The following is a 19,089-nucleotide window of genomic DNA, read 5'->3' on the forward strand; positions in this document are numbered from 1 at the left end:
AAAGTGACACAGCATTTGCTATTTGTTATTCTCCTTTGTGTTTGAAGAGAGTTTAAATTGTTTCACTTTTATTCTTAAATGTCTTCAGGTTTTTATTGCTTTAAGAATATATTCATCCTGTGAGAAGCGTACCTGGCATTGCCCCTTTGTATAATTTAAACCATGCATCTGTCTTGAATGGAGTGAGTGGAAGTGTGGACAAAGTGGCCACACAGGAAGGTTTCCACATCCCTTCCCTGTGGGCTGCTGGAGGGGTTCTGTACTGGCATTAAACAGGCTGCCACAGAGAGAGCCGTTGCAGTGGACTCATTGGAGGACACTACAGATCCATAGTTAAATAGATCCAGTGGCCCAGAACTCCTGGAGGGGAGAAGTTTGCTATGCTCTGTCAGGGCTTGAATAGTGGCTGTGAAGGGACTGCACAGACTCCATCTCTCCTATCACTGCACTAAGCCCTATTCTATACCCATACTGCAGAAATCTCAGTATCACTCCCAAATGTTGGTATTCTACTTACATAATGTATTACAGTTAAATTCAGAACCAAGTCAGAACATAAATCTAGTTTAACAAGGCACAAACTTAAAGTCAGCTATGGTGGTCTGAATTCCCCCCAAGCCATTTCCTACCAAACATTTATTTGAAATACCGAGATCAAAATGAGGACCTGATACTCAGAAGTGCAGACCCCCTACCACCATTGACTACCACTGGAATTGCAAGATAACTGTACCTCTCAAAATAAAGCCTTGAAATCAGCAAGACTGCTAGATATCAGTTCTTAAATCTCTATAATATCTGTACATAAATATGGTAAGAAATAAACCAAAAGCATGCACCAAGGTTAAGATTTAATCTCCAAATGTTCTCAGTATCTGAGGTGAGGAATACTCACTTACCTACTTTTCTAAAAAACAAAATGTAATGAAAACACATCAAGAAACAAACTGTACAATTTCTGAACTGCACTGTTTATTTTGCTGCTTGAAACCTAAGTGACAGTATGCCACTATAATTACGGGGTTTCCTCTAAACCTTTACTACGCTGCAGGTACAGAAATATACGGACACATTTTTGGAGAATTGACATTTTGAAAAATGCAGCAAACATTTCAATTTATACATGAGAAAAGGAAGTGTTCAAAAGGGTATGCATTTCAAGTTATTGCAGGTTATTTCTGTGAGAGAATTTCTGCAGGTAAAACATGTTTAAATTTAACCAACAGTAACGTGTCAGTGTATTTAAAATCATGACAAAAAAAATCTTCTCTCTGGTCATTAGTTGCCCTTGACAAATTACTATCATGTTGTATGTTTAGGGCGAGATGTCAATACAGCATAAATCCCGTGGCATTTTGGTTTTCTTCTGGAGATTAAAGCTGTTTTTCTTGGGATAAATGCAGCAGCAAAACACAAACCAGCTGATCAAAAAAGCACTTCTGCCATAACTCCAATAATTTCAGGGCACATCAACCGACAGTAGTTTTGCCATTCCCAGTTCTTTTAAGGTTTACATCACTGCACTGTTGCCTTAAGTACGTTTTGTAAAAGCTTGTTTTCTGTTAAGCCAGCTTGCTGACTACAGCCTGGTTGAGAGAATTTAGTTGGTTGGTCCATTTATCTAATGCAGTATATCGTGCACCACCCCTCTTCTGATGATCCAGTTCAAGGAGCTGGTTGACTTGATCAATTCGGCCATGAATAGTGCTAGAAAGATAAAAAAAACTCTAATTAGATACATCTGTAATGCACATTAAAAATCTGAAAAAACAGTGATTCACTCAAAACACACACACAACTAATGCAAAACAGACATTAGGATTTATTTAAGAGCTTGACTGGCCTAGGAATTTAACATCTGCACAATGTATTGCCTGGTGGGAAATTATTATGATGAGAGGTTATACTGCAGACCCACTTCCCCTGCCAAACACTAACAGATAGAGACACTAGGACTAATGTGCATGCAGTGCATTTGGCTCAGAGGTGCTTGTAGGAATTTAAGGTCACCTGATATAAACAGCACTTTAGAGAACACCTGATCTTTGTTTTACAGTGAATTCACTAACTCCAATAAGGTTTCTCAAATATAGGAATTAAAGATAAAGATTTTTTTTAAAAATTCAGAAAACAGTGAAACATTTCTTCTCTTTTTAACAGTAAAACTTCTTATAACTCAGCAAACTAAAGAATAAATCAATACAAAAAAATTCTCCAGTTGTTTTATAAACTATGGCTGAGATATGCAAATTAGCTAGGAGATTTAGACACCATTCCCTTATAATTAAAAGGCTTTGAAAATCTCAGCCTTTACATATTTATAGATCTAAACACCAGTTAGTAATATATAACTTACATAATTTGGCATAGTGATTCAATTATATGCCATTATAAAATGCAAAAGTAATGTAAAATCATACCATTTAAACTACTTAAAACACTTCTGAATTCACATCTTCTAATGTGACTCATGTTACTAACCCAGACAGCTCCAAAGGATTTAGCTTACACATTATCTTATGTAATTGTAGACTCAAATGGCATTTTCAGTGGAAACACACACACACACTCTATTTGCTGTTTTTTCTACACGACACTTTTAAGATATTCAATAAACCAGAAATAGGAGGAAAGTACATACTTATCCAATATGCACTGCACAAGCAAGCTCTCCACGTCAGCTACATCTATGTTTAATTCCTAAGACAGAAAACTCTTGTTATGTTGCCATCGTACTATTTTGCAACCAACATTTAATCTTTTTTATTTTAATTTTCACACGTAAGTACTGAGTTCAGTTTCTTAATGTTAGACTATAGCACCAAGTCAATAATAATCAGAGAGAATAGGAAAAGAACAACCAAGATATACACTGTCAACAAGAAAAAGATCAGCAGCATCTCAGAAGAGCTCAAGATGCCACCCCTAAATTTCAGCGAGCAGCTCCCGCAGAGAACTCTTTCATTGATTGCAGTCATAAAGGAACAGATCAGAAGATTACAGGAGATCTAATACAATGGTGGCCAGACATACTCACCCTGCGTGCCTCATATGGCAATCTTCATGAGTTCGAGAGCTGGGGCGCACCTGCCAGGGCTCAGGGCTTCATCGCCACTCCTGCTGAAGCCCCGAGCCTTGGCAGGCACGCCCTACGAGGCTGAAACCCTGAGACCCTCCACTGGGCAGAAGCTGAGGCAACACTTGGGGGGAGTCATGTGCTCCCGCCCCCGGATTTTTGCTAGGGTTTGCTGTCCCTGCATTGGGCCCCCTCGCTGCGTGGCAGCTGCTGGAGTCGGCAAGCTGGGAGCTGCGGCTGTGGGGAGAGGCAGCGGCAAACACCTGGAAGCTGCAGTGTGGGGCCGCTGAGGGTAAGGGGGGGGGCGGGCATGCCTGAGGAGGTGTGACTCAAGTGTTGAGGGGGAACAAACCTTTAAATTGTATCCCCCCATTTTCAGATGGCACCAGTTGTCTTTGGCAGAAGCCCCTAGCCCCACCACACCACTGCAGGGTAGAAGCTCTGAGCTCCGCCCTCTCCCCGCCCCAGTCTGATAGGCAGAGAATGCGGGATGGGGGGGGAGGGGGTCTGCAAGCCACACTTTAACTGTAAAAGAGCCGCATACAGCTTGTGAGCCACAGTTTGGCCAGCCCTGGTCTAACAGTTGGAATGGAAGGGGCATGCATTCATAGGCGCTGACTCCGTGGGTGCTCTGGGGCTGGAACACCCACAGAAAAAAAAATAGTGGGTGCAGCTGTTTGGAGGTGTTGCCAAACAGCTGACTGGCAGCTGGGGGAGAGCTTGGGGAGGGCAGAGAGCAGCAAGCAGGCAGGGATCTGGGGGAGGGTGGAGAGCCGGGGCGGGGCCTGGAAAAGGAGGCAGAGCAGGGGCAGGAAGAGGGTAGGGCCTCAGGGGAGGGATGGAATGGGGCCAGGGCCTCAGGGTAGAGTGGTGGTGGAGCACCCCGGGGAAAAGAAAAACTCAGCACCTCTGCATGTGCTCACTAGCAGTGCTTCAGAAGGCCAAATATGTAAGAAGTAGCGAAACTCCTGGCCTATCTTGTGCTGCAAATTTGATGAATTCTGTGCAAATGTAGGGTGACCAGATGTCCTGATTTTATAGGGACAGTCCCGATATTTGAGGCTTTTTCTTATATAGAAGCCTATTATCCCCCACCCCCATCCCGATTTTTCACACTTGCTGTCTGGTCACCCTAGTGCAAATGGCATCTTTAAAAAAAAAATGTTAAATAATTACTTACAGTAATCTGTGTAAAGACAATTTTATCAACCTTAGATTTTGTGCTTATATTATAAAACCTATGCTTAACTCTTCCTTAGTACCTCATACATTTTAGCATGCCATCAATTTAATCAAACATAAACTAAGGTCATAAAGGTACATTTCCCTCTCACAATTGATGGAAATGTCCTTCAATTTTATTATGTAGGAGGTCAGACTAGATAATCATAATAGTCCCTTCTGGCTTTTTAATTTATGAATTTGTTATTCCACCTCTTGTCAGACTTACAACTCTGACATCACTGACTTTTAATGATATCTGCTAGACAAGAAGAGTTTAAAACAGCTGAAATTTCATCAGAGTTTGTGCATGCTAGTTCATATTTATTATAGTTGCCTAAGAGGAATTATGCACTTTCAAGTATTTTTTACACTTCCCTCTAAGCAAGTGCGTCTCTATGCTGCAAAATTGGCAGCTAAACATCTTAAACATTTACCATAGCATTAATAAGAATTATTCAGATTACATGTAAATGTACAGTTCCACACTGCAAAACTGTCAGCATTCTATTAACTGCATTTTGGGGGCCATGTTATATTTTCAGATGTTCCATATAGGGAAGTGCTGTATTTGTTTGACAGCTATGCTGATTCATAATTGTCGTTAATTTAAGCAAATACAAATCTCCTCTGATAAGTACCTTAGAAATAAAAGGAATATGTATTCTTGTATAAGGCTTAATTAATTTTATAAGCACTTGTGTTCTGATGTTTCGCAAAAGCTCTGTAAGAGAAGAAAAACAAATAAGTAACTATTGTAAGAACAATGGTTACATATTCAAATGAGCAAGTGTGCAATATAGTTCCATATTTATATCTAGTAGGTCTTTTCCATCTCTTAACTGCTATGATCCTATATGGTAATAAAGTACTCCCACATTATAAAAATAAGCCAACTTTCTTCACTGGTTGTTTCACAATATGTAGCTCAGCCTGGGTATTAGCAGGAGTACTGGATAATGTTGAAACTTGTTTAAGCTTGAAAATACATTTTTCAAAATAGTTTGTAACTATTTTAAAATTATTCTAAGAAAATGGATAAATGGTACACAATATTGCACAGTATCTTTACCATCTCAGCTTACTACAGAAATACCTGTCTTTCACCAAAATGTGAAAAGTTTAAGGCACTAACCCTGCAAATACGCATATGCTTGATTTTAAGCACAGGAGTAACCCCACTGAAGTCTGTTTGCAGAATCAGAGTTTAATAGCCTAACAAGACAAGGAGTTGAGGCAGAGTTGCAATGTAAAGAGTCTGTGCAACAGCTAAGAATGTTTTTCACTTATTAGATAAACTGCAAGTTTAATAAATTAAAAATATGCATGCATGAACTGTTAATAAAAATGTATGAAAGTTCACAAAAGAAGTTTGCTATTCACTAATATTTTTTAAGCCTGTTCGGTTTTCCTTCACTCGGCCAGCTGACTGTTTTACTGCTGTTTGTATGCTTATCAAATCTCTCACATGAAAACCCAAACTTAACACTATATAGGAATATACTACAATACTTTTTATTTTAATTAGTGACAATTAATGTCATAATGGGCCAGATCCTCCAATGCAGTGTAGTCACATTTCACTGCACTATTAATCACATTTGGCTAAAAAGCCGTATTAATTGGTCCAGGAAGGATCACCTCTGCCTAAGGATGATCCTTCAGTGATAAAGAGCTGATAGAGGTTTGAACCCCACATACTCTCCCTGCTTCTGGTGTAGCAATGAAAATGGAGTATGGCTTGAGAAAAAAAGGGGGGGTGGCTGATGGGTCCCTATACTATGCCCTCAAAATACAACACAGGGTGGATGACTTGTACAGAGCACCACTAGGGAGCACAAAGATTGAATTTTAAGATACCATCACATTCTGCATAGTTTGGCTGCATCATAGGATCTGACCCAATAACTTCCATGCAATTATATATCTTTTACGAATAACAGTTTTAGTCATATTCAGATTGCCCTCATGAGCTGTTAACCACACATGCTTTTCCTCAATAGGAGCCGCATCCAAAGCTGACTGAAGTCAGCTGTAATTTTTCCATTACTTCAAATAGATGAGGCTCTAGGTTTGCTGCTGTTTTTATTCATAAATCTGGTTGCAAGTGTGCTCCTTTTACCAAAAGCAACTATTGTTTTGGTAATTTTCACAGTTATATAGCAAAGCATCTCATTAACCCTGACTTCCAAGGATAGAGTTTTTAAACACTAACTGTATTGTTAACAGCAATAACATCTTATAAGGAACATTTATTTTTTATTATTCTCCCAATGCAGAAGAAATATATCTTAACAAGTAAGGGAAAAAACAGAATTACAACTAGGACAGACTGACAGTATCCCGAATGATGTTCACTGAATGAAGCTAAACTTTGAATTAAGTTTAACATCTTTGGGGTCCACTGTATTAAAGATGCAATTGTTTGTGTTCCTGTGGAACTGAGTGTATCTATCTTCTATAGGAGACTGACTAATGCAACCTCTGGATGGCATTAGGAACTTCAAAGGACTTTTTGGACCAATACCTGTGAAGTGGATGCAAATGACTCACTTTGAATCCTCCTTTTTCAAGGTAGCCTCAAGGTAGGAAAGCCCACGGTCAACATGCTTCTAGAAACTCCAGGTCAAAGACCCCTGAACTGTATAAACGGTGGACTAAACATCTTATGAGTGTGCTAGTTCAGAGTTTAAGCTATAATGAATTGTAACCACAAGCTGAATCCCCTTAGGTGGGGGGAGAAGGGGATGAAGGATGATTCCTGTCAGAATCAATGTTAGAGTAACATCTGGTAAGCTTATTAGCATGGGTGTAGGTTCTTTATAATATGCTTTCTCTGTATTGCTTTTTATGGTAATAAAAAAATAGGCGTGCACACAATGAACTGTGTGGTACTGTAGCAATTACACCTGTTAACCATGTCTGAAGAGAAAGCAAGCACGTGCCTTTGGGCAACTTGCCCGTGCTGGGAAGAACATAGTGAAGGCAGGGAACTGTGCAGCCTGGAAATACCCTGGTCTGCAGGGAGAGAGACACGGGGGTCTCCATCCAGAAAGGCAAAAACTAGGAAGCTGAAAGCCTGAAGCTGGTGCCCAATCAGGGGAAACACAGGTGCAGTTGCCCTGAACTGTGACAACAACTTCCTGTGACCATACCTTCAATGTGCTCCCTTATGAAGGGATCGTCCATGATGTTGCTGTGATTTGTTTTCAGAATCTTCTCAAATTCAGTGATGTCATTATTCTGATAGGCACTTCAACGAGAGAGGAGAGTGAATTACAGTTTTGTCAAGTAAAAAAAAAGTCTCAGATCAGGATAAGATTTCCAGTTTCCACATACTAAAAAGTATATTAAATATTGGTAGCAAAGAATTACAGTCACAATCTTTCTGATAGTTAGAAATTGAGGATGCTTAAGATAAAAGGGTGTTGAAAACATGCATCTTAAGATAACACTGTAGCTCCTTCATTTCTTCTACTGCATATTTTGTTAGTGTTCACAGAAGTTTAATATGAATGTTCTGCCCTTTTGCAACTATAAATTGGTCTTGAACTATTTGTATTTTAAAAAGTTATCCTATTAAAAACACTAAAAATATAGTCACTCAAAGTTACTCAATTGTTTTGTTATGTTAATATGGATGTGTCCTGATGCACCTTATTGGAACCTCATGTGTTTAAGTGCCAAGAGGCATCAGCAATGTATTGTCCAGTATATGCATTCAATTGCTGTTAATTGTGTTTGTGAATGTGTGTGTTTTAGTAATGATTTTCTCCTTCATAGTGTGGATATTCTTTCTGACCGAACCTACAGCAAAGTAATCTTTGTGCTTATACACATCAAACTCTATGACAAAATAATTATGATGCTATAACCTCAGCATTAGACTTCACTGTGGATCAACTCTGAGGAGACAATAAACAATGCAGAAGCAAATGTTTGTAGTAGTTGATAAACCTGATATAAACATCTCATAATTAAATGGCATTTAAATTACATATAAAATTTCAAAGGGCACCCCACAAAGTTGTTTTACAATGTACAAAATGTGTAAGTTCCCCAGAAAATCTAAATGCAAATTTAGTTTCTAATTATAGTAGAAATTAAGAATAGCATTGTAACTTTAACAAAATTGATGTTATCTGCTGCAGCTTTGTAATTTGTGCTATATTTTTTACTTGCTTTCATATTTTTGAGAGAAAAATATACTCAGATGTAAAGATAAAGAATATAAATTAGGTAGTATGACTGAAAGCAGGCTTGCTAAAGCCCATGGGAGTTCCTTCTGTCTCAAATTTACATGAAAGCATGAAGCTAAAGTAGAAAGGACGTATATGGAATTGAAATTCTCTGAAGAAATCCCTCCACAGATTGCCAAATCCTTTATTTATCATTAGGTCAATAATGCATATGCCTCTTTGACTTCAGAAAGAGTGTTGTTGTTTTTGAGCAGCTGATAGCAAACAGTAGTTGTAGCTGAACAATGTTTGGCCCACAGTGTTAACTATATATTTCAATATTTGGACAGAGGAATTCCCCATCTTTTGACTGCAAAAGAGAACTGAACACAGATTGCTTCTTATTTATCAAGAGAGAAGCTGCTTATAGTGGACAGGACCTGATTGGTGAAGCATGAAAGAACTGTCGCAATATAATCTACATACGTTGATGGTCTTGATACCCTAGGGCCTAAACACTGCTGACCACATTCTCTGTAAAAAGCCATGTAGCACTTTGGATCTTCATATGCTTAGGGGGACACATGCCCGCAGGATTTGAGACTTGAAAGCTCTATTCCAAAAACCCTGCCATAAAACTCCTTTGGCACACATGCCTTGATGTGCGAAAATACTGCATCTCAATGCCTCCAAATTATCCCACTAATATAACATACCATATGAACCTTCAAGGAAAGCTTAATGGGCCTGATTTTCAGAAGTCCCGGGCATTCCCAGCTGCCACTGGATTTGCAGGTGGTCAGCAACTCTGAAAAAATCAGACTCTAAATGACCAAATTTGAATTTGCATAGTCAGCATTGGCCATCCTGGAAACTCTAAATGCCTTGAAACTCACTGACAAATGCAGTTGTAAACATTTTTAAATACCCTCTATTCCAGGACTAGTAATCTCTTGGCTTCTATTATCATGCAGTATACTGAACTTCCACCAAAAAAAAAAAAAGAGCACTCATGTTATTTCCTAAAGAAAAAAAACCCATGTGAATGTTCTTTTTAATATTATGATGAACTATAAGAGAGAAGGATCAGCTCATGGAAAGAAAAGAATAAAATTTGCAGCCTTTATATGCAATAAATACAATTAAATATAATCATAACAATTATAAAGATAATTCTTGCTTCTGAATACAACGTTCAGTCAAATTTTCACTAGATAATCACAGTAAATAAGCTGATAGTTGGAGACAATTTAGCCATAAAATCAGCAAACAAATGTGATCTCTCGGATGTCCAAACCTCAAAGAACATCTTTTTAGTCAGTTCCCCAGTCTTGTAAATAAAATCTCATGATTCAGAATTAGGATATTTGGAAGACACTTGCCTTTACGGAAAAACAATAACATTAATGACACCAGATAGGAATTCAGCCTGATATACTGTTTTAGATGTAAAACAAAAAAGTATATGTTCTTAGTGTGGTCTTTTTGAACTGGTACTGTAAAGAATTTTATATAGATCAGTGATACTCAGACCTCAGTGGTTCAGGAGCCAAGTTAGCAATCAGCATTACCCAACAGAGCCACAGTAGTATGAATTCATTGTTTCATTTACTATTAGTACTATATATTCATATTTAAACAGCACATCAGGGGAAATATTTAGTTTTATATATTATACATATACATACACACACACAAACTCTCACACCAAAATAACTGACCAAGTATTATTATTTTTATCAACAATAATTGGTTAATAACATAGTGAAAGCATCCTGATTAAATCACACAGTGTTTTAATATCATGTGCTGCAAAGCGCTGCGGGAGACACATTAAAGAGTCACTTGCAGCTCGTGAGCCTCAGTCTGAGTATTACTGATATAGATCACACTAAACAGAAAGCTTCTGAACAACAGAAACATTGAAAATCCAAAACCGAAATGCTGGTTTGATACCTATGAAAAAGTCTGTTTGTATTATTTTCAACAAAACAAAACAAAAATATCTGTTTCATGGTTAGTAACTTTGCCCTTCAGGAAAAATAAAATATCTTACCTTACTAAATTTGTCATTGCTAGAATCTCTGGATCATTTTTGTATGGTTTAGCCTACACAGAACAGAAACCATAATAAGTACATTTAGGTAGCAAAAAAAGCTATTTATGCCAATTTCCCTATTAAACGGGAAAAGCAGTAGCTAAGCCAACTTGTGCACATTTATAAGTATACCTCCTGAGAGTCAAATGGATTTATTCCGGACTTCATCAGCATGTTTGCTAGGACCAAATATTTTAAGCAAGTGGTTCTTCTAGGACTCCCTGATTCATCATAATTCTTGAATGCTTCAAAAAAGTCAGTGTGTGCCTTTTCAAATTCTCCTTCCCTTAAGTGCATTTTGCCTCCACATTCTGAAAAGAAAACAATGATGAAAGGAGAAGCTGTGTGCTTGCAGCCATTTATCAGAACGATTCTACTAAATGTACCATGCTATGTCTAAACTGATTCCTGAATATATTTTCAGTTTTTTTTTTAATTCATTAAAATTGCTGAGAAAAAGCATTAGCACATCAATGTAAGGCAGCAACTTCTTTTTTGGTTTTCCAATTCAAATATTATTAAAAATAACCACTCCTAAGATCACTCAGTGACTATAAAGAAAAGTATACCTTTGCAACCTTTTTGTTAAAAAGTTGCAATTAATACATTTACTCAGTTGGAATTTATTCCAATGACAAACTTCAAAGAGAATACATAGCAACATTATCTATTTATGGGAACTATCCAACATATTTTTAGAAAAACTATTTAGAAAGTCAAATGAGAAATATTATTTTCCTTTTACTGCTCTAATTGGCAGGTTTCCTGTCAGCAGAGGAGACAAGTGATAGCCATATCCTGGTGAAAGGTGCTTTCAGACATGGTACATGCCCTCACTACAATTCATTCAACCATTACTGGCCATTAAATATGTACTTCCAGTGAATCCTAATGCTTTTTTAGTTGCCAATGCAATTCAATGAGATCAGATATTTGGAACGTTTTCTGTAACGTATTTTCAGTTGAAACAACATAAAAAAGTAAGATATTTTTTAATTTAAGTGACACTGGTCTGAACAAAGGAATTTTAAAGTAGTAAAATAAAAACAACTTGCCTCTGATGACCCCCATGATCAGTGGATGAGGAATGGCAGACTTGATGTGCAATGACTGTTCATATAGTGCTTTAAGTTTTTTGTTATTTTTCTGTGCTGTATACATTTGAATTTCCAATGCATAGATTTCCAATAGCTGGGTGCCCTTTTTTAAATCATCTTCTCCATCATCAGTCTAGGAAAGAGTAATAATGAATACTGTGAATCTTGAAATAATGCTGAGGTCACCATTCTACTAATATAAAAGTGTGTTACTAAATATTTTCAGAAATCTCCTGCCAAAAATAAGGAAGTTTCCAAATACCATATTTTTAATACAACCAGTGAAATTAAAACATTATGTTCAAGGAAGCCAGCATGGACCAAGTTCTGAAGTTTTTCACTTGGGTAAAAATACTGACTTTACTATGAATTTTGCTTGAGTAAGGACTTCAAGAGTTGACCTTCTGTACATTTCATATCTTAAGAATTTCTTTCAGTATACAAAAGTTAAAGCCACGTAACCACTGCAATAGAGCAGTGATGTATTCATGACCATACTATTGCTAATAATGGGCCAGATTCCCAGGTGTACATCATCTTTGTTCAGCATAAAGATGGAGAGGATAGGCAAAGCTGGAGGCTGATTTGGCCAATGCATGTGGCTTAATATATTTTTTCCACAATGAAGTAAAGGCCATAGTTTTCTCCTACGGTTAAGCTTCATTTAGAATTTTTGCTTCTCTGTTGGTTTAAATACAGTTTTTTCCCCCCCAAATAGTTTGTATTAATTTTAATAATACATTAGAGGGAATAATAATTCACAAATGCTTCTCATTCCCGCACCCAAGTGAAATGTAATGATAATGCAGTTACTGTCTGATGGTTATGAAAATTCATCTTTTTACCAGAAATTAACTATTCTATCATTTTTATTTCAAGTTACAAAACAGATAAGGAATTAAAACAAGCATTAGATTTAATTTCTATTTACAAAGTATAATGATATGCCATTCTCATGGCCTGAAAACTGGATGTGAAATTAGTACTAAATACAAAGTTACAGTGAATGATTTTACATGTAGTTTTGGGGTAGTAAAGTTTTTTTTTTTTTTAAATATCTACTCTACTGTACCTGGCATGACTGATGCAACTGGCGCAAAATCTTCTGTAATTTTCCATATTCTTCTCGTTCTAAATATAATTTGCCAAGCTGTGATTAAAGAATTAAAGCCATTAGGACAATTAGGATTTTGGAATTTATAAAATTTAGACTTGCAATTTAAGGAAGTTATAGCAAGCAAAAAATAAAACTAAATGTTATTTATATATTTTACCTTTGTGTTTGTCTTAAACCACAATCTATCATTCTTAGCATCTTTCAGAGCTTCAAGTGTTGTTTCATAAAATTCCTGAAGCAAATCCATCTGGCATAAAAAATCAGAATTCTATAATTGTAAACAGCAAATTTGTACCTGTTAATATAGTCAGTTTGAACAAACTAAAAGTGCATGTTTGAACTTCAACACAAATAAGATACAGAAATCTGCATCTTATTGAACGATTACTTATAAATAAATAGCAGAAATTGCAACTAAAATGACAAAATTTAAGCATAATAAATAATCAACAGTATTATCATAAAATAGAAGATTTCACTGAAGTTTGGAACTGACAAAAGCATTTAGAAGCACCCGGATGTAAGCTTTTAATTCAAAATAAGTTGCACAAGGTTTTAAAATCTGCAATTTATCATATTAGTGAAGAACCAAAGCTACTTATCCATCTTAAGCAGATAATAAAATCATTGTAATGTAAGTATCTAAGAAAAATACTGACAGAAAGCTAGCATTACTGTTACTGGAAACTGAAAAAAGAGAGACCAACAAGGGTAAAAGGATAGGAGGGGAAGGGGTCAATAAAAGATATTTTCTCCCTCCTATCCAAATACTGCATGAAATAAGAAGAAAAAATGTCTGTCTTTTCTGCTCAGAGCAGACCAGAAGATGTTCCTGTATGGAAACAAACTAACACCCAAAATTGCAGAGCGCTTAATAGCATTTTCTTAAAAATTAGATAATCTAGAAAGTTGAGAGAGAAACTTTCTGTACACTTAATGGCCAGATTATCTGCTGGGTGCAGTTGGGAAGGGGCCCAGTGGCTTTTAGGTTGCAGGTATGAGTCCCTGATTCTATCCATTCCTAGCTCCTGGCACAACTTAGAACAGATACTCTAAACTGCCAACTAGGTATGCTCCTAAGGCTACCCATCCTTGGAACTGCCAGAGTATATCACACTTCAGTCACTTCACCTGTCCCTCCCCATGTGTTGCAGGAGGGGAGGAAGGCATAGAAGTTAACTCTGTGTGCTGGCAATTCTTCACATGCTGGGTATCCCCAGCTAGGAGCTCAGGGGAGCTTTCTTCTTTCTTTATGCTGCTCCAGTAGCACAAAGAGAGCAGAGCTTGGCCATGGATCTGGTACTACGTACCTAGTCTGCTTACTTTACTAGTCTGAAAGATAGGTACATTTCTTACCGTATCTGAATGCAAAATTAATGACTATACAGAGTTATTTTAATTACAAATTACTTATGAGAACCTATTGATGGTGGTAGCCACTTCGCTGAAAAACAAGTCATTTGTGACATTTAGCTGTATAGAAATCCCAGGTAAGAGATACTAAGTAGTTTCTAGCCTGTTTTAATCTTGTGTAGATGACATTAAAGTTAAAGTTAAAGACAAGTTATTTTTAACACACGATCAATAAATTGTGGGGAACAATATTTAGCATACTGTAACAAATGTAATATTATAATTTTTCTCCAATTATACCAAGAATCAGCTTTTCAAAAGGCAAAAAGTCCATGCAAAAAATGGATAGGTGGACGAGGACCACCAACATTACAGGAATGGTAATCTAACCTGTTTGGAAGTGGAGATATAATCAAGAATAGAATTGATGGATTTTTCAGAGTAATTCCTTGTAACTGCACTCCGTATGTAGGTCAATAGCTGTTTATATCTGTTCATCATTTCAGGAAAGTTAGTCTGAGGAAAAACATATATAATTCATAATCATGAAAAATTGTATACTGAACATTGCCATTAGATACGAACATCTGTAAATATGCACAGAAAACCCAAAGACATTACAGTAGAGAGACTACGCAGTGATGCACGTCTGTGATTGCTCTAAGTTTTCTGTCACCTATTTAGGATGACCACATTACTCATAAGTGGCAGAGTCAAAAGTGAGTTAAATGGATCTTCATAGAACAGAAAATTAAATAGAGAAGTCTATTTGAGAATTAGCATGGCCACTTTATTTCGTGTGAAAACATATTTCCTACCAACACATTATAGTGAACGATGTTGTGACATTCTATACCTTGGGGGAGCATCCTGGAACCCCCATATTCCTCATTTTATATAATCGTGACCTTACATATAAAGCATGCCTTGTAAGGTATCGGGGAAAGGTTATGACCTGCTGAAAGTAATTTCTCTATCCATATATGTATATCATTAATGCATATAAATTTATGACAATTGTGTTGTATGGTGGTCACTAAAACTTGCTGTAAGTTGGGGAATCAGCCAGACATTAGCTCCCCAGAGGCAACAGCAAGGAAAGTAGCCAATACCCGGTGGGGTATCAATCAATCCATCAACAACCATTGTCCAGCAAAGGAGCTACAATGCAATGACTCACCTGCATGAGGCCACACCAGGGGAATTGCTCAACCTTGCTTGGAGACTCAGCAATGCCCCCAGACATGCCTGGACTTGTGTTTTCCAAGCACATGGACTGAGCTATAAAACAGAGATTGGACACATACTGGGCCCTTCTCCTGCCCCCACCTACGCTGCAAGCAACTAAGACACTGAGAAGACAAGACTCCAACAGAGGAGATTGGCCCAGATTTCAAGAGTGAAATCTGTATACTAAGGGCTGCAATATCCAGTGTGGTGAGAAAAACTGCTTAATCTAGTTGATGCCCTGTCTAATAGAATTGAGAGTTTAGACTGCATGATTATATTTTATTTCTTTTGGTAACTAACTCTGACTTTTCGCCTATCACTTAATATCTACCTTTTATAGTCAATAAACTTGTTTAACTTTACCGGTGAGTTTGTATGAAGTGTGTGGCAAATCTCAGGTGTTGCAAAGGCTGGTGTACAACCACTTTCCATTGCTCAAGTGGTGAACCAATTAATAAATCTGCACTGCCCATCTTGAGTAATGCAAAACGGTATATTCCTGAGGTACAGTGCTGGGAGGGGATTTGGCTCTGGTGCCGTTCTCTGTGTGCTTCATGAGTGGCTCTGGGAGCATTCATGCAATCTAGCTGGGTGTGTGAGGCTCCACATACTGTTGTGCTGAGTGATCACAGCACCTGGAGGGGCTTGCTAATGGTCACTAGCAAGGCATTATGAGAGACAGCCCAGGCTGGAAAGAGTTAAGGGGGCACAGTGGTCCCACAGTCCCAGGCTGCACCCCAGGGGGATCTCGTCACAGATGTCTCACGTTAGCTACCTGTAATTCATATAGAAAACTGAACTTTATAAGACACTCTAAAAATTCTGTTTGCTGAGCTTGATATGTAAAATGTAATCAGCCCATTTTATTTTTTAAACAAATTTTCAAAACTACAAGGTGGCACTCTGTATCTCAAAGCATCACCCTGGAAACCCCATATCCACCCCTCTCGTATAATTATATTTCATACAAAGCATGCCATGTAAGATATCATATGAAAGGTCATGGTAAGCTAAAACCAATTGTTCTGCCAAAATATGTATATTGTTAGTGTGCTATTATTGAAATATGTTGTGAGTAGGGCTGTCAAGCGATTAAAAAAATTAATCACGATTAATCGTACTGTTAAACAATAATAGAATACAATTTATTTAAATATTTGTGGATGTTTTCTGCATTTTCAAATACCGTACATACTCGTCCATTGGCTGGGAACGGCGAACCGTGGCCACAGGAAGCTGAGGGGCTCCATGTCTGCAGATGCTCCAAGTAAACAAAACATCCCAACCCACCAGTGGCTTACCCTGATGGGCCGGGAGCCAAAGTTTTCCAACCCCTGAAATACAGGGTCGGCTTATGAAAGGTAAAAATAGCAAAAACTGTATGACCCTATCCATTTTGGGGGGCAGTCAGCTTATAAACTAATGGGCTAATGAACGAGTATATACGGTACATTGATTTCAATTACAACACCGAATACAAAGTCTACAGTGCTCACTTTATATTTATTTTTTATTACAAATATTTGCACTGTAAAAATTACAAACAAAATAGTATTTTTCAATTCCCCTAATACAAGTACTGTTGTGCAATCTCTATGATGAAAGATGGACTTACAAATGTACAATGTACTACAAAAGTGTCATGCGAACGAATGCCTGTTCTCACTTTCAGGTGACATTGTAAATAAGAAGCAGGCAGCATTATCTCCTGTAAATGTAAACAAACTTGTTTGTCTTAGCGATTGGCTGAACAAGAAGTAGGACTGAGTTGACTTGTAGGCTCTAAAGTTTTACATTGTTTTGTTTTTGAACGCAGTTATGTAACAAACAAACAAAAATCTACATTTGTAAGTTGCACTTTCATGATAAAGAAATTGCACTACAGTACTTGTATGAGGTGAATTGAAAAATACTTTGTCATTTTTACAGTACAAATATTTGTAATCAAAAATAATATAAGGTGTTGTAACTGAAATGAATGTAGAAAACATCCAAAAATATTTAATAAATTTCAATTGGTATTCTATTGTTTAACAGTGCGATTAAAACTGCCATTAACCGTGATTAATTTTTTTTTAGTTAATAGCGAGAGTTAAATGAGTTAACTGCAATTTATCTACAGTCCTAGTTGCGAGTTGCCCACTGCTAGTTTTCCAGTGACAAAAAAGGAGGAGATCCACTAACAGGAGGGTGTTAAATGACCATTAATCAGCAGGGATAAGGCATTTACAATGCTGCAAGAGGGCTGCACAAGCATCACACAATGGGGGATTGCTCAACTCTGTCACTCAGCAAAACCCACCAGGACATGTCTGTGTTAGTGTATTTTAGGCACATGGACTGAGGAGATAAAATAGGGGACAGTGGCATCATGCTTTTACCTTTCTCCTCCCCCACCTATGCTGGAAGCAACAAGAATGCTGGGAAGTCAAAGACTTGAACAGAGGAGACTGGTCCCTGCTTAAAGGGAAAGCCAGTGTATTAAGAACTGTAACATACCTGCAACATCCAGAGGGGTGAGAAAAACTGCTTGATCCAAATACTGCTTAGTCTAATAAGGATTGAGATTTAGACTGTGTGCTTACCTTTTATTTTCTTTGGTAACTATCTCTGACCTTTTGTGCCTACCACTGATAATCACTTAAAATCTCTCTCTCTCTCTGTAGTTAATAAATCTGTTTTATATTTTACCTAAACAGTGTGTTTGGGCTGAAGTGCTTGGGAAATCTCAGCTCAATTTACAAAGCTAGAGTGTCCTCTCTGCACTGAGGGAGGGGTGGACTGGATAATAAACTTACACAATTCAGGCTTCTGACCTGGGCAAGGCGGTATATTCCTGGGGTGCAAGGCTCAGGAGATTTGCTGGTGCCTTTCTCTATGTGACTCGTGAGTGGCTCTGGGAGCATTCATGCAGTCTAGCTGGGGCCTGGTCTACACTACGAGTTTAGGTCGACTTTAGCAGCGTTAAATCGAATTAACCCTGGACACGTCCACACGATGAAGCCCTTTTTTTCGACTTAAAGGGCCCTTTAAACCGGTTTCTTTACTCACCTCCGACGAGGGGATTAGCGATAAAATTAGCCTTTGCGGGTCGGATTTGGGGTAGTGTGGACAGAATTCGACGTTATTGGCCTCCAGGAGCTATCCCACCGTGCTTCATTGTGACTGCTCTGGTCGGCGCTCTCAACTCAGATGCACTGACCAGGTAGACAGGAAAAGCCCTGGGAACTTTTGAATTTCATTTCCTGTTTGCCCAGCGTGGAGAGCACAGGTGACCATGCAGAGCTCATCAGCACAGGTAACCATGATAGAGTCCCAGGATTGCAAAAGAGCTCCAGCATGGACCGAACGGGAGGTACGGGATCTGCTCGCCATATGGGGAAATGAATCAGTGCTAGCTGAACTCCGTAGCAGTAAACGAAATGGCAAAATATTAGAAAAAGTCTCAGAGGCCATGAAGGACAGAGGCCATAACAGGGACGCACAGCAGTGCTGCGTGAAAATTAAGGAGCTAAGGCAAGCCTACCACAAAGCCAGAGAGGCAAACGGAAGGTCTGGGGCAGAGTCGCAAACATGCCGCTTCTATGCGGAGCTGCATGCCATTCTAGGGGGTGCAGCCACCACTACCCCAACCGTGTGCTTTGACGCCATCAATGGAGAATCACGCAACAGGGAAGCGGGTTCGGGGTACGTGGAAGATGATGATGATGATGAAGACA

At 38.1% G+C, this 19,089-nt stretch overlaps 1 protein-coding gene across 2 annotated transcripts in view; it reads right to left on the minus strand.

Moving 5' to 3' along the window:
- Positions 1-311: 311 nt before the first annotated feature.
- COPS2 (COP9 signalosome subunit 2) overlaps positions 312-19,089 on the minus strand; it is a 48,443-nt gene continuing 29,665 nt past the window's right edge. Inside the window, exons 4-13 of one of the 2 annotated variants that reach the window (XM_024200532.2) lie at positions 14,531-14,656; positions 12,945-13,034; positions 12,743-12,820; positions 11,629-11,803; positions 10,706-10,884; positions 10,532-10,584; positions 7,453-7,550; positions 4,939-5,021; positions 2,642-2,700; positions 312-1,707 (exon numbers count right to left, since the gene is read on the minus strand). In XM_024200532.2, coding sequence (XP_024056300.1) covers positions 1,563-1,707; positions 2,642-2,700; positions 4,939-5,021; positions 7,453-7,550; positions 10,532-10,584; positions 10,706-10,884; positions 11,629-11,803; positions 12,743-12,820; positions 12,945-13,034; positions 14,531-14,656 — 1,086 coding nt within the window. In that variant the 3' untranslated portion in view covers positions 312-1,562. Of the gene's footprint in view, positions 1,708-2,641; positions 2,701-4,938; positions 5,022-7,452; positions 7,551-10,531; positions 10,585-10,705; positions 10,885-11,628; positions 11,804-12,742; positions 12,821-12,944; positions 13,056-14,530; positions 14,657-19,089 lie in introns of both variants that reach the window. The other variant, XM_024200524.2, reaches the window with a different exon arrangement.

The sequence above is a fragment of the Terrapene carolina genome, unplaced genomic scaffold, assembly GCF_002925995.2.
Source record: "Terrapene carolina triunguis isolate 2854851 unplaced genomic scaffold, T_m_triunguis-2.0 Scaffold67, whole genome shotgun sequence".
NCBI classification, from domain to species: domain Eukaryota; kingdom Metazoa; phylum Chordata; order Testudines; family Emydidae; genus Terrapene; species Terrapene triunguis.